Below are 14,576 nucleotides of genomic sequence, written 5' to 3'. Positions count from 1 at the left end.
GTTTGTGGAAAAACTCCTTTCCAGTGCCACCTGCCCCATGAACCCGCTGGTGACAGTTGCTGAAAAACCTCGGCAGCTGGGGCCTCGGGAGCATGCTCTATTTTTAATTGTTTGATCAGAATATTCACTCATCTAGGCCCATTCCCAAGACGCATTTCCCAGCCAAAGGGTTCCCCCATTTCCCACACCTTCTTCCCTCTCTCTCTCATCAGAAATCAACTTTGAAATTAATAATCAGAGACACAGACCTCGGTGAGTTTGTCAGGAAGCATGGCGTTGGAGAGAAGGGAGGCTCCTCCCCAACCTGGGAGCCCTCAGAGTGGCCTTGACTGTTTTCTCTCTGAGCCACTGATCCTCAGCCCCCGGGCACGAAGCTGGCCCCGCATGGCCTGGCATTGCTACGCCTGTCTGAGCCCCACCCTTCCTGGCAACAGGAAGACCCCAGCCTCCCTCTGTCTACTCTGCCTCTGCTTATTCAAAAACCTCGGGGGCAGGGCAGAGGGGCTGGGGATAGCCAGGAAGCTCCTGGGAAGGACAGGGAGGGGACACTGGGAGGGAGGCATGTGCCCCCGGACTCAGAGGGGCTGGAAAGAGGCTGACTTCTCATTTCAGCTTCCATTTACTAGAGGAAGGGAGCCCACAGGGGCAGCTGCCGGCCTGTCCCCCAACCAGCAAGTCACACAACCCAGCTCTAGCTGGTGTCACTGGGGCCTGAGGCAGACCATGCTGCTAGGAAGAGGCTACTGGGGCCAACCTGACCCCGTGGCCCCCACCTGACCCCTTCCCAGGAAGGGCTCCCCACCCAGCACGGGGGGCCCATGGCTGCCTGGCCGTCCTCTCCTCTCCTTATATGCCCTTGGCCGCACCACTGTACTCTTCCCTCTCAAGGTCACAGGGCCGTCCACACCAGGAATATTTACTCACCGGACTGGCCCTGTTAGCAGCACTCACCACAAATATGCTTTCTGATAAAGTTGGCAGAAAAAAAATTCTAGAGCTCAAACCAATGTCAGAAATCATCCCCTGCCCCTGCCAAGGGAGCACGAGGTGGGGCCTGGAAACAGGTCACACACCAACTGTGGGGCAGCCCTGGGGGTGCTTGTATCACGCCCCCTCTCCCCTTTCTCCTTCCTGTTTTACCCGGGACAGCCTGTTGCCCAAGGGACCAAGGGCTGGGGACGGGTAAGCTGAGGACTGGGTCTTGGGGGCACTCGGACCTCTGGAGGACGAGGCGGGTAGGGTGTCACCTGGGCTGCCCCCCAGGCCGTCTCAGCTCACTGCGCCCCTCCCCGCCACCCTCTCTTGGTGCACAGGGGCTCTGCATGTTTTTATTACCTGTTTGACTCACCGCCTTATTGCTTCTCCCCTTAATGGGGCCGTAACCGTGGAAACGAGGAATAAACGGCCACCAGAAAATGAGATGATTAAACAGGTCACCCTGGCAAACAAACTCAGCTAAAGAACCTCTGGGGGTGGGGACGCTAGGCTGCCCCTCCCCCACCCGTGGCCAGAAGGCCTGGACCAGGTCCTGACCACACTGTCCCACACCTAAAAGGAGCGGGGCAGATGCTGTGGGGCGCCCCCTGCCGGGCAGTGGAGAGCCAGGTCATCCTTCTGCGAGGCAGCCCCTGGCTTCCTGTGGCCTTGGGTTCCCAGGCTGAAGGGGTGACAGAGAGGGAGGCACTAGGCTAGAGGGCGGTGAGGATCACAGCTGTGGGGAAGAGGCACTTCCCAGTGACAAAACTTGCAGGAGCCTCTCCCAGCTGGCCTCCGGGAGGCCTCCTGCTCTCCCACTGCACTAGGGTTCCCCCACCTAAAGCTCTGCCCGGCTCCTCCAGTCCCCCATTCTCACACAGCACAGTCCCTCCCAGGGCCCCCTTAGCTCACCGAAAGAGCCCCATAACAAAAGGCCAGGCGAACTTTGGGAACACCTGGTCTCTGGAAACACAAAATGTGTCCGTTTCCCAGCCCCCGCCTTCTCCTCCAAAGCCAGGCAGCGCCCTAGCCTCAGCCAGGTGGCATCAAGAGAGGGCCCTCTTGGCTTTAGGAAAGCTCTCAGCAGGTGAGTGATGACAGCACCGGCAGGGCCCAGAGGGCCAGAGGAGACCCCAGAGTCAGGCCTGTGGGACATTCTAAGAGCAGATGCCCCGGCCAGGAGTGGCCCACACACCACGCCCGGGGCAGAGGCCTGAAGCCCTGGCGCCTGGCTGGCCCTCAGTGTGGGTGTATCCCTGTGTTTCTGGTCTCACTCCCTGCCCTGGGTCTGTCTAGCTGGAGGGATCCCGGAAGCAGGGAAGAGAATGAGAGATGGTAGACATGCAGAGATCTGCTCAGGAGGAGAGACAAAGGGGAGAGGGAGAGGGCAAGGGAGGAAGTGGAGAAGGGCCCGGATCACCCTGTGGCTGCAGCCCTCCTGTCCCCACTAGGCAGCAGACTGACCTCCCAGTCCCAGGCCATGGCCATGGTTAGGAGTTATTGTGGGTGCCATTCAACCATCCCACTCCCGTCTTTATCCTTAGCGTTCCCCTACCCCTTTCACGTCATCCCAAATCCCAGCCTCGCTCCTTCCTGTAAACCAGGCTCTAGAAAGCTCTCAAGGAGCTAAAACCCAGGTCCCAAGGGAATCGGCCAACATTTCCTGCCTTCCTCCTTCTGCCCCCACTAAGAAGCCAGGGAGGCACTTGGGGAAGAGGCACATCAATCAATCAGTTCCACCAGCACTTACAGCGGGAAGGCGTGAGCCCCGGCCCATACCAGGCCTGGGGAGGAGGTGGCGGTACACCAGCTACCAACTAATGGTCACCGTTAGGAGCAGCCGTGGCAGAGGAAAACAAGGGCTCTGCCCGATCTCCTGGGGATCAGGGCATATGAGTCAGAGTGCTGGGTCCTGGCACAGCAATGTCACAGGTGTACCCAGAGCCTCAGAGCAGCAGGCCCACAGCCAGCAGCTTCTCTCTTTTTCCAGGGCCAAGGGGGTGTGAGGCTGGAAAGGTTGCACGGGGCAAGAAAGGTAGCAGGGAGGGCCCGGCTTTAGGGAGCTGGGTGGCCTGGATGAAAAAGACAGAAAAACGTGGTTGCACAATGGGAAGCAAGAGTTCTGCTCTTGGAGGGGGAGGGAGGACAAGGCACAGAGAGAAGGGTCTGGCTAGGAGTCTAGAAAGCGTGGTGGCGGAGGGAGGTCCCTTAAGGCCATTCTTTCACAAAGCTCCCTGGGTCCTGGCCCCTGGCTCCTTGGCCTGGTGGGACAGCAGACCGCTCCTCTCCCTCCACTAGGCAGATGCTGCCAACACAGGGGCCCAGGCAGTCCTCATTTCCGTCTCTCCTGCTGCAGGAGAGCCTCCCATGCTTCCTGGGTTTCAGGCCTCGCCTCCCACATGGGTCTCTCCCCCAACAGGAGACCACACATCCTGCTGAGTTGAGGGTGTCAGGTGCTGTTCTGTGGCCAGGCAGCCAGAGGGGTGTGTGCTAGACCACCGAGCTGCTGCCCTGCACAGGTGGTCCCGGTGAGGCTGCCCCCCATCCTTTGCACACCGGGGCCGTCCGCCCTCCTCCCGCTCCCAGCTTCTCTCTACTCATTGTACCCTGGCCCAGCTACCCCAGAACAGCTGCTGCTTGCCGTGGGGACCCACAGGCAGTAATTATTACAGTGCAACTTCCTTCCCCCTCTGAAGATGAGGAGGAGGAGGAGGAAGAAAAGGAGGAAGAGGTGGTAGCAGTAGCCAGGGTGGTCAGGGTTTAAAAACCAGCTCAGGGAAGGCTGTGTTAAAAGGTGAGCCTTGGGGCCTGGGGGCATGGGGGGTGGGTCGGGTGGAGGAATGGCCGGAGCCCTGGAAGAGTGTTGGGCCAGCCGTTCTAGAGGGGGCTCATGGAGGCTGGGGCTGCGCCACTGACAGGGCAGGACCCAGGAAGAAGAGAGGTTGGGGCCAAGAGCCTTTCCAAGCCCCACCCAATCCCCTGCTCAGGCAGCGGGCATGGCCTTGAGCCAGGGTAGCCACTTTCACGAGGAGATGCCGCCGCATGGCTCAGCCCTCCAAAGGTGCCTGCATTTATTTTATTTTTCCATCATAAAAACTCAAGCTGCAGCCCAGCTAGATTCCCAGGCTGTGGGGGCTGGGGGAACACCAGTAGTACCGACAAGGCCAGTAGAGAGGTCTGAGTAACACCCACACCCAGTGCCTTTCTTGGAGAGGAGAGTGAATGGGTTCTCCTCGCTGGTCCCTACCAGGGAAAAAGGGCCGGGGGTGGGGTCTCTCCAGGGAGCTTTCGGACCTGCCCCTCTGCCTCTGCCTCTGCCTCCTGTTGGGGAGGAAAGGCTATGCTAGGCCTTTTGCCTCAGTTTCCTCTGATGTCTTGCAACTAGAACCAGGGCTGGTTCAAAGGGCCACTTCACAGCCCAGAGCTGCCTGTCTCCAATGCTTTCTACCAAAGAAAAGGTCCAAATAATGTGCTCCTCACCTCGTCCACTCACCCCCTACTCCCGCCCGCCAAGACTGCCCCACTGAACAAAATCAAGTTGGGAGTCAGCCAGCCAGAGATCTGAAAGGCCATCTGATGCTCAAGTCCCTCCAAATGTCACTAACCGGTGCACAGCACAAACGTCTGTTCGAATGGTACCAGGAAAACCATGACTTCTGAGATGGCCCATTCTGTCCCGGGCTCTGACAGCTCCTTTCTGCCAAGATGGCCCCAGAGCACCTACCCCCTGCAGCAGACTGGCAAAACCCGTGCCCAACCTGGCTACAGGGGCTGGCCCCAGCTCAGACTGGTTGAGTGGGTGTATCTGGCCAAGTAAAGGCTGGAGGAAGGAAATTGAGAGCAATCTGCTCTGCCCTAAACCCGGCTTGGAATCTCTTCCTCCAGAACAGCACAGGAACCTTCTCAATCCCCGGTGCCTGGCAGGTCGAAGGTGTAACCAGAGCTAGTGAGGTTCCTAGAAGCCTCCACACTTGGCGAGGCTCTGGCCTTGACCTGGCGGCTCATGGAAGGTCTGATCTGAAGGCGGCTGACATTCAGGGTAGGAGGCTGAGCAGCACACACGGGGGCTGGGTTGGGAATGCCAAGTTCTTTGCTCTCTGGGCTCAGACACCATCTAGAAGAAGTCTGTGGCCTACCTCAAGACAGTATGCTCTCAAAGCATGGGGCTACTGAGAAATTCCACTCTGAGAATCAGGAAAATGAGCCAGCCTGGCCCAGCTTCTGATCCCACGCTTCCTGGCCTCCCCACAGCTGAGGCCTGGGTCGTCTGCAATGGGGGGTCTGCTGGCAACACAAGGGGGTCCTGGCCTGGAGCCCCAGAAGGAGAAAGAAGTAGGCCAGGCTTCCTCCCACTGACCCACCTTGACAGCAAGGCTGCAGCCACAGCGTCGCATGGACAGCGCTGTCCCTCACCGGCTCCCCCTGCAGTCTGTGGCCATCCCTTTAAACTTGCCCTCTTGCCTCTTTGGCCCTTGACCTTGTAGAGCTTATCTTGGCTCCTCCGCGCCTTGGACAGCCCCACCCTTTCGTCTCAAGAAGAGAAGGGGCAACTATCACCAGATCCCCACAAGTCAAGGGCAAGAGCCTGCTCAGAGCTCCACCCGTGTTTCACCGCCATTTTCACCCTGGCTTCTGGTTGTGTTCAGGGCCTGGGAATCAGCCTGGTGGGGCCTAACCCTGGGAGCTTCCCAACTGCAGGATGGATATACCTGTGTCTGAAAACTTCCTCCCTTCTCCCCTCCCCCCTCCCAGCTCCCTCCCCCAGGGAAATCACTCTAAAAGGGCCTAATGGAACTATGTCCTCCTCTCTTCCTCTCTCCCCTCTCTCCCTCCCTCTCTCTCTTTCCTTTTTTTTTTATTAGCATTTGTGGAATTTATTCCCAAACTCTCCTAATCTTCCGTACACAACCATTTGATTTGCATAACCCAACCCCCTCTCATAAAAACTGGCTGCTAGTTTAATTAAAAAATGTAAATTTGCTGTCATCTCGGGGCCTGGTGAATTAGGACGACATCGGCATTTTTTATTGCTAAAGACGTCCAGATTGATCCAGCCCTTGGCTGAACTATGGTTGGGGAAAGGGGGTCCACATGGTCCCTGAGGGTCCTGAGGTCCTGTTGTCCCCTCCTGAGAAGTCTTGGCTCTCCCACCACTGGCGTCCTTATGGCTGAAGGCCTTCAGGACCTAGATGTGTCCAGGGCCGTAGGGCATGTTAACCTATGATCAGAGGTTTGGTGGGTCCATGATGCCAGCAGCCCTTCAGGGCCTGCACCCCTGGCCATGGACTGTGTCAGAGAGGCCGTCGGCTGAAGCTGCCCATGCTGCCCCCAGAGGAAGGGACCCTCACTTCACCAGCCATGAGCCCTGGCCAGAGATGAGGCCTGCGGCCCCGGCTGTGTCCCGTGTGCACTGTGAAGTTGAGGGAGCTGTTCCCAGCTCCTGAAGATGAGCATGGAGTCAGCCCAGGGACCCGCTCAGAGGGGATCTCAGCATCCTCATCTGCTTCCCTTTTTTGGTGAAGTGGGGGGGAAGAGTGCTTTTCTTCTGAAGTTCTGAGATTATAAGTGAAACTTCCAAGTTCAAAGAAAAGACTGAGATGGTATCACCAGATGACTCCTCCAGGAAACAGTCAGAACTCTGCCACCCTGGGCCTCCCCTCTGGCCAGAGTCCAGGCCTGAGTCCCACTGGGAGTGCTCTACTCCAGCTACAGGAGGAACCAGCTGACCTCAGGGTCCCTTCTAGCTTCTAGGAAAAGTTTCCAGAACCTGTCCCTGGAGTCCTGGGAGAAGTCAGTCTCCCTAAGGCCCAGGAGAGACACCAGCAGAGGCTCTGCCACCTGCCTCCTACCAGGGCTGGGAGGCCCTCACTCCAGTCAGGACACCCTAGAGAAGGGCTTTGGAGTACTGTCCCCACGACAGACTTGGAGGGACTTGTTGGTGGATGGCAGGAGGATGGACACTGGCTCCAGCTGGCACTCAGGTTAGGAGGAGACCGGCCAGAGGGCCTGCCTTCCAGCTCTGTAATGCCTGGGTCCCTTGTGCTGGCCCACAAGCAGAGGCTCGCCTGCCCCAGGTGGGGGGGGGGGGTGCCTTGCCACCAGGCCCATCTCTGAGGTCTGCTTCTTGGCTGGGATGGGTGGGGCCCCATTTCCGAAGACAGGGGGTGGGGCCTGAGAGGGAGGTAATGAGACACTGATTGGAGGTGGGGGTGGGCAGGTTCTCTGTGGGAGTGGAGAGCAGGGAGGGGCAGGGTGGTAGCCATGGCCCTAGACACCTTTACCACTTTGCCCAGCAGGGGGTGTCACACCCTTCCTGGGCACAGAGGTCCTGAGGCCCTCCACATTGGACCAGCCAAGATCACACCTGGTGTCACACAATCCTCAAACTCTGCAAATGACACCGCCCTTCCCCCTCGACAAACACAGGCTCTTCTTCACCGGCCATCGTGCCACCTATCCTCGGCCCCTCAGGGCTGCCTCCTGTCTCTCTGCCCACTCCCCTTTGACCTTAGAAGGTTAGATATCAGCTCATGGGTCCCAAGGGCCGATGCTGTGAACTTGGGCCTATTATAAACAACAACGCTAACAGCCACCAGTATCACCTATCCCATCAATGAACCAGGAGAGTTCAGAGATCAGTCTCAATGAACGATCGGGCTGTTTGTTTCTTTTAAAACATTTAAGAAGACAGCTGCTTTTGTAAGCCTCACATGTAAGGGTCCTGGTCAAAATTTGGTTTCAATAGCCAGGGCCCATGGGAAGCCCGCAAGAGCTGAAGGCAAAAACACTGGAAAGAATTAGATTAAAACCAAGAAAACACCAAAATCTCAGGATAAACTGCCCCAGGCGGGCACCAGGCCTCCTGGAACCCCTGGCCTTGTCCCACAGGAGGCCCCCAAAACCTAGATGCCTAGGCTGAGTAGTCCTTCCGGTCCATCACCACCCCCCAGGGTGGGGGCTAAAGAGGTGGGTGGGAGACAGTCCAGGGCCCCTCACTTTGAACTGATAACAGCCACCTCATCCCACAGATTCTCAGGTGAAAAATACTCATTAGCCATAATAAGCAGCTTGATCATCCGACACAGCCTTGTCCCAAATAAATTAAATTCCTTTACCTTGAGACAGTCGCCCCGAAACCAGACTAACCACCTTTCCCAACAGGACGCTGCTTTCAAAAACTAAACCACCCCCCACTAAAAAAATAAAAACACACACCCCACAGCCAGACACACAAAGATCTTTGCAGAGAACAAAAAAAAAAAAAAAAAAAAAAAAGCACACACACAGAAAAAAACACGAAGCCATACAAAAAACACGGAGAACAAAAACCCCACAAAAACCCCCTAAATCCTCTCTCTGGGTGCCCCCCAGCTCCTGCTCCTCTCGGTTCTTTCATAATGACAAGCATCACATTAGTCACAGCCTCTAAGCAAGTGGCAAATAACAACAACAACAGCCTCAGAAGTCGCCGATCCCGAGGCCGGGACGCCGGGAGGCAGCCGCCCCGACCCTCCCGGCCCCCACCCGGCCCCGCCGCCACCTCATTGGGCTAAAAATAAGAACTTCCGTAAAAGAAGCGAAAGAAAAGTGAAAGAGCCGCCCCTGCGTTCCCACCGGCCGGTACCTGTTCCAAGATCCATTCTCTTCTCCTTGGTCCCAAACTCTTCGCGGAACGCCACCAGGGGAAGACCGGGAGAGAAGAAACACGGGGTTAGCGTCTCGCGGGACCCCAGCCGCCCGCCCCGCGCGCCCCCCGCCCCGCAGGAGCGGCCCGTCCCGGGCGGGCGCCGAGGCCGCGGCGGAGAAACTTTCTCCTCCGCGCCGCCCGCTTCTCACGCTCGGCCCCGCACGCGCCCGCGGCTCCGCGCAGCCCGAGTTTCTCCAACTAAGGCAGCAACTCTCCGCCGGCGCGGCCCCGGCTTGGGGGCCCGGGCCGGGGGATCCGCGAGGCCCAGAGGCGCCCCCGTCCCGCCGCCAGCGCCCCGCGCCGGGGTCGCCGCCCGAGACCGCGGCCCCCGGGCCTCCCCCGCCCGCGCCCGGTACTCACCATAGTCGGAGAGTCGAAAGCCGAATTCACTTAAATAATCAACTTTCATAATACTTAATTAATGCCTAATTGCAACTGATTACTCCCCGAATAACAAGTTGTTTTAAAGCCCTGATGTCATTGCTCCTGCCGGTAACACTCAGGGTAACAGTTTGGCAGGAGGGAGCGGGCGGGCGGGCGCGGCCGGGGGCGCTGCCAGGAGCCGCGGTGATTGGCAGGGCGGCCGCGGCACCGCCTCCTCGGCCCGGCCCGCGCCGGCCCCGGCAGGTGAAAGAGCAGAGCGCGGCCCCGCCGCCGCCGCCACCGCCGCCGCCGCCGCCGCCGCCCGGTGCGCCCGCCCGCCAGCCGCCCGGTGCCGGAGTGAATGGGCTCGCGCTCGCTCGCGCCCCCCGCCGCGCGCCCCCGCCGCGCGCGCCCCCCTGCGCGCGCCCGCGCCGCACTGCCAGGGCGGCCGGCCCCATTGGCTCTGCGATTCCCCAAACCTCTGGCTCCGGGAGGAGGGGGCGGGGACTTGCGCTCAGAGCTGGCGGGAGGGGACTCGGCGCGGGTCGGGGAGCGCGTCCGGAGGACGGCGCCCGCGGGCACGCGCCCACTCTTGCCGGCCGCCGGCGGCCGCGCGCGCGCTCGCACGCTCCCAGCGGCCGCTCGGGCCCCGCGAGCGCGACCGACGGCCGCCGCGCGCGCCTGCCCTACGCCCCGCGCGGCCGCGCTAACTTTTCCGCGAGGGCGGGCGCAGGTGTGAGGCGCCGCGGGGCCGCGCCCGCCGGGCCGCGCGCTCCCCTGCCCGCTGCCTGCGGGCTCTGGGCTCCTTGGGTAGCACAGGGATTTCGTGTTCCCCTCACAGCAGTGGCGGCTCTTGGAGCTGGAGGAACAGGAGTGCGGGGCTAGGCGGGTCAGAGCGCAGTCAGGCCCGCGCGCCCTCGCATCCCGCTTGTCCCCAGCTCTGGGCCTGACGAGTGCCGGCCTGGGACACACCGGCCTGGGACACGCACTGGGGTCTCCTCCGCGTTGCTTTGGTTTTGCCCTTAAAACTGGTCCAAGTGTCCTCCCAGAGCCTCCCTGGTCTTTCGGTCTTTCTCCCCGCTCCTCCCTCAAAGTTGGGCCATCTGCCCTGCAGGCCAGACGAATGGAGATCGGCCCCCCCCTTCCCCCACAGCCCCCGACCCAGGATCCCGGCCATCACTTGGGCTTCCTCCCTGCCTTGTCCCTCTGGCCTCTGCCCTAGGAAGGGTGCTCAGCAGAGCACAAGCACCCTCAACCAGGGAGTCTGAGGCACATCGCGGCTCCTCCTCCTCCCCGCGCCCCCACCCCCCACCGCGTCGGGATCTGGGGCCAGGCCCTGTCCCCTTCAACGTGGAACCTCATATCCTGCCAGCCCATGGCCAGCCAGGCGCTTTGTGCTCCCCTTGCTCCTCCTCCTTTTCTGCCAGAGAGGGCAGTTTGAGGGGTCTCCCCACCATGCACAGTGCACCATGGGACATACCCAGATGTCCCTGCTGCAGCTATACATTTTGAGAGTCCTTAAATGTTGGTGACCTAAGTGACCCATCCGGCCCAGAGGGGCTCACGGAAAGAGACGGTGGGGTGAGCAGGGCCTTGGGCAGCCTTGCTAAGGAAGGACCTGGCTCTCCGTCCCTTCTTCACCTATCCTGCTGCCCTCCTCACCTCTCCCCACGCTCATCTTTCAGGAGGGGCCACACTGCCTTCAGATGAGGGGAGGGGAGCAGGGCCCAGGCTTCCCTGGTCTTTGGACAGCATCCAGCAACATGGCGCTGGCCTATTTTTGCAATAATTTCTGTTTTGCAAAGGGAGGGGCCAGGGAGGCCTTGGGGCAAAGACATCAGGGAGTTAACAATCTACTCTTTCTCCTACTTTCCCCTCATTTTTCTCCTTTTTTCCTGCTTGCTCTATAGTTCTAAATGGCCTCGAACGGAGCTGGGCATCCCTCCCCTACTCCACTGCCCTTCCCACTGCCTTCCTGGCCGTCCCCACTCCTGGCCGTCACACAGCCCCATTGGCTCTGTAATTCCCCAACCCATCCCTACATAGGAACAGCAGCTGGAGAGGCCCAGAAACCTTACTGAGCTGCCCCTGGCCCCAAAACCTCGAATAAGGGAACAAAACTACCCCAAGTCTAAGCCTGGGAGTATGACTGCCTGTACCGGGCACCCAGCACAGAGGACTGTGTGCCTCTGCTCCCCACATGGGATCTCAGAGAGGGTATCTGTGTCCAGGACCACTGGGGGGTACACACATGCCTCTGGGTGTTGCCCCTAGTGACTCCCCAAAGCAAGGAATCGTAACAACAGGCTTGCAGCTCTGGCTGGTGACAGCAAGTGATCAATCCCCACCCCAATCCTGAGCCTCTGCTGTTCTGTCTGGGCAACTGTGTGTAGGAGGAAGCCTGGAGGCAAGGGGTAGAAGAGGTGATTTCTGGGTGCATTTGAAGATGTCTGCACAGATGGGGAGCTCCTTGCATACGTGACCCACATAGCCACTGGCTGGCTCGGAATGTCCTCCTCGGCTTCAGCTGACAGTGGTCAGAGCCTGACCCCTGAGGAGGGTGTGGAGGGGAAAGGAAGCATATTCCCTCTAGCTGCCCAGGCAGAACCACCTGGATTGGCCACCCAGTAACTCTGGGGCCTCAGGTAGACAAAGGCTGTAGAGGAATGGCGGAAGGGACAGGACTCGAGAGAGCTTGGGGGATGGCAGCCAGCGGTGGAGGGAGGCGTGGGGATGCCTGGAAAACCTCCGTTCTGCCAAGTCCCTGGCCAGGTAGCCACAGGCCGAGTGGGCCCTGCCCAAGAGGAAAAGGCCTTCCTCTTGGAGGAGCAGGGGTCAGAGAAGCAAGGAACAGGCCAACTCGGAGTGCAAGGATTTATGAAGGTCAGAGAAGAAGGCGGGGGCTTCGAGGTCGTGGGGTGTGAGTCAGAGGCTGTGTCATGGAGGGGTCCCCAGATTATGCGCCCCCCCTTCTCTGTCTCTCTCTCTGAGTGTATCTGCTCGTACCAAGAGGAGAGGTATCTTTTGAGGCTATGGCCCATCTTTGCCTTGAGGACTCCAACATGGTGACACCTGAGACCCCAAAACCAGGCCACAGTGAGGACCTTCATGTCTGGGACTCAAGGGATGGAAATCCAATGCCATAATCTCTCCTGGTCTTGAGTCCCCAGACCCAGAGCCTCCAGCTCCTCCTGAGACAGCCCACTCGCAAGAGAAAAAGAAGAGTGGAAGTCAACCCAGCGGTCTCCCCCAACCCAGGCTCCCCACCTCAGCACCAAGGAAAGCCATCCGCCCTTCCTGTCACACTGCCATCGCTGGTTCCTTTTCCCCCCCCGCACCCCCAGGTTGCCCACTCACTCTCTCTCCCTCCCCAGCCTGGAGCCTTCTCACTCACCAGCCTGTTTACACACCAGGTATCTCATGCTTTATCTGCTCTCATTTTGAATTTGTAACTTTCACATAAACTTGAACAAAGCTCCTTTTGTTCTGGCACCCCACCCCAAGATCCCAATAAACTGGTTCCATCTGAGGCGACTGGGCCAGGGCACAGAAGCCTTGGCCAAAGGACTGCGTGTGCCTGCGAACAAGCATGTTCGCACCTGCGATGGAGTCCGTGTGTTTGCGTGTGAGCCCGCTCCGGGGCCGATGGAGGGAGGGTATCAGGAAAACTGTGAGCCAGCGAAGTGGACGGGAAGCGTGGGGCCCGAGGGAGGGCAGAGCCAAGGCACCACGGCACGGCCACGGGCACAGGAGGTCGTGGGCCACAGACAGGTGGGTGTTGGGGCAGGGGGTCAATAGGATGAGAAGGAAACAAAGGGGAGAAAGGAGCCACAGCGTGGGTGGCGGAGCGAGGGCCGCGCCGAGTGTAAGGCAGACGCAGGGATTGCATTATGGCAGGAGAGGGGCTGGCACAGCCGCACGCTCGGCCCCGTAATCCTGTTAGCCAGCAATCTCCATTCCGAAAGAGCTTCATTTCTTTGTGAATATTTGTAAACTAGATATCTAATGGAAAATTATAGGAAAATTATAGTGAAATTCATGACGGAGAAATCCGATTATCCCTAATTCAATTATGCCATCTTAGCCCACACAGCACATTTCCCATTTTTTTCCCATAAATACCGATGCCAGGGGTCCCGGTAATCAAATAAAATTGAAAATCATCTTCCCATTAAATTCAATTAGCCGCAATTTCTAAAGCCTATCAGAGATTTTAATTACTAAATTATAAAATTCTCCAATGCTAAATTGAAACCAAAAAAATTGCACATCCTTATATTTCAGAGAAAAAAAAAAGGGCCAGCAAAATCCTTGAAAAATGCCCTCTTCTCTGTGGCCGGCTCCGAAGCAGCCTCCCCACGTGGGAAGAGGCTCACCACTGCTGCCTACTTGTCCAGCTGGGGATGAAGCCAAGGGACCATGGAGGGGCCCTGGCAGGGGAGGGCTGAGGGGGACTGGCTTAACAGAGGGGCGAGCCGCACCTCCAACCCCAGCGAGCTTCTCCACACTGGCCTTCCTCTTGTGGGCTCTCCTGGCTCCTGAGAAGTCCTCAGCTCTGTCTCTTACCAGGAAGCCTCTAACTCCCAGCGTCACCTTCTTGGCCCATGAATTGGGCTCAGGCTTAGGTCACAGCTTGGCCTCGGGGCTCTGTGTGGCTCCAGGACAGCGGACAGGAGGCAGCCAGCTCTTACCCAAGCACAGACTGTCTAGTGCCCCCTGCCCCCGCACCCATGGCCTGGCCTGGGTTGGGGGTGGGAGCAGGATGGAACCTGGGGTTGGGGGTGGACGGGTATCACAGCATGGCTCCATGGTCCAGAGGCTGCTCGCTCCAGGGTGTTCTCAGGGGCCTATGAGGCCTGGCAGTGTACCAGCCTCCAGGGAGAAGAGCTGGGGATCGACATGGCCCAAATCTGGCCTCTCCCTGCACTTCCAGCTCATCCTCCGTTCTCCTTACCCTCTCCTGGGAAGTCAACGGCCCTGAACTGGCCAGAAGGAACGCCCTTGTGCCCTGGGAGAGGCTCACACTTTCCCCCCATTTCCTTTTAGGGAAGTGCTGGCCACAACCCCAAACAGTAGCCCCTCCTCTGCCCCCACCCCCACATCCCACTTACCCTGCTCTAAAAGCTGCTCTCAGAGTCAGTAGAGCCTGGGGAGGTGGCATCGGTGGGGGCATAAAGTGACCCAAGGTCTGAAAGTCAAGGTAGGTGTTTGGGTGGGCAGCTGGCAGCCCTGGCAGATCCAGGACAGTCGGCAGAAGTCTTGCCGTCAGCCCAGCACCCAGGGAGCCGGGAGCAGGTTTAATTTGCCAGGCAGCCAGGAGTGCCAGCAGGGGAGGCACCCGCAAACAAAACAAAAACAAAAAAGTTAATTATCTTTGGCTTTTTCTTAATAAATATCCAAACTGGCCCGGCCGGATCCTCCGCTTTGGAGGGAGAGAGAAGAAGGAGGAAAAAACCCCAAACCAAAATCCAACAGGCTGATTCCCTTGTGTTTCCCTTCCCTTTTGTCTCGCCCTTGTAGGTTTCTCTTATCAGAAACAGCGATGGTTTCA

General features: G+C 58.8%; 1 protein-coding gene across 5 annotated transcripts in view; it reads right to left on the bottom strand.

The window, feature by feature from the left end:
* CASZ1 (castor zinc finger 1) overlaps positions 1-9,176 on the bottom strand; it is a 57,370-nt gene extending 48,194 nt beyond the window's left edge. For all 5 annotated transcript variants that reach the window (XM_074020519.1, XM_045387350.3, XM_074020526.1 and 2 more), the window contains exons 1-2: positions 9,023-9,176; positions 8,600-8,638 (exon numbers count right to left, since the gene is read on the bottom strand). In XM_074020519.1, coding sequence (XP_073876620.1) covers positions 8,600-8,638; positions 9,023-9,071 — 88 coding nt within the window. In that variant the 5' untranslated portion in view covers positions 9,072-9,176. The remainder of the gene's footprint in view (positions 1-8,599; positions 8,639-9,022) is intronic.
* Positions 9,177-14,576: the final 5,400 nt, after the last annotated feature.

The sequence above is a fragment of the Macaca fascicularis genome, chromosome 1 (genome assembly GCF_037993035.2).
Source record: "Macaca fascicularis isolate 582-1 chromosome 1, T2T-MFA8v1.1".
Lineage (NCBI taxonomy): Eukaryota > Metazoa > Chordata > Mammalia > Primates > Cercopithecidae > Macaca > Macaca fascicularis.
The sequence above is the reverse complement of the archived record's forward strand: the minus strand, read 5'-3'. Positions and strand labels throughout refer to the sequence as shown.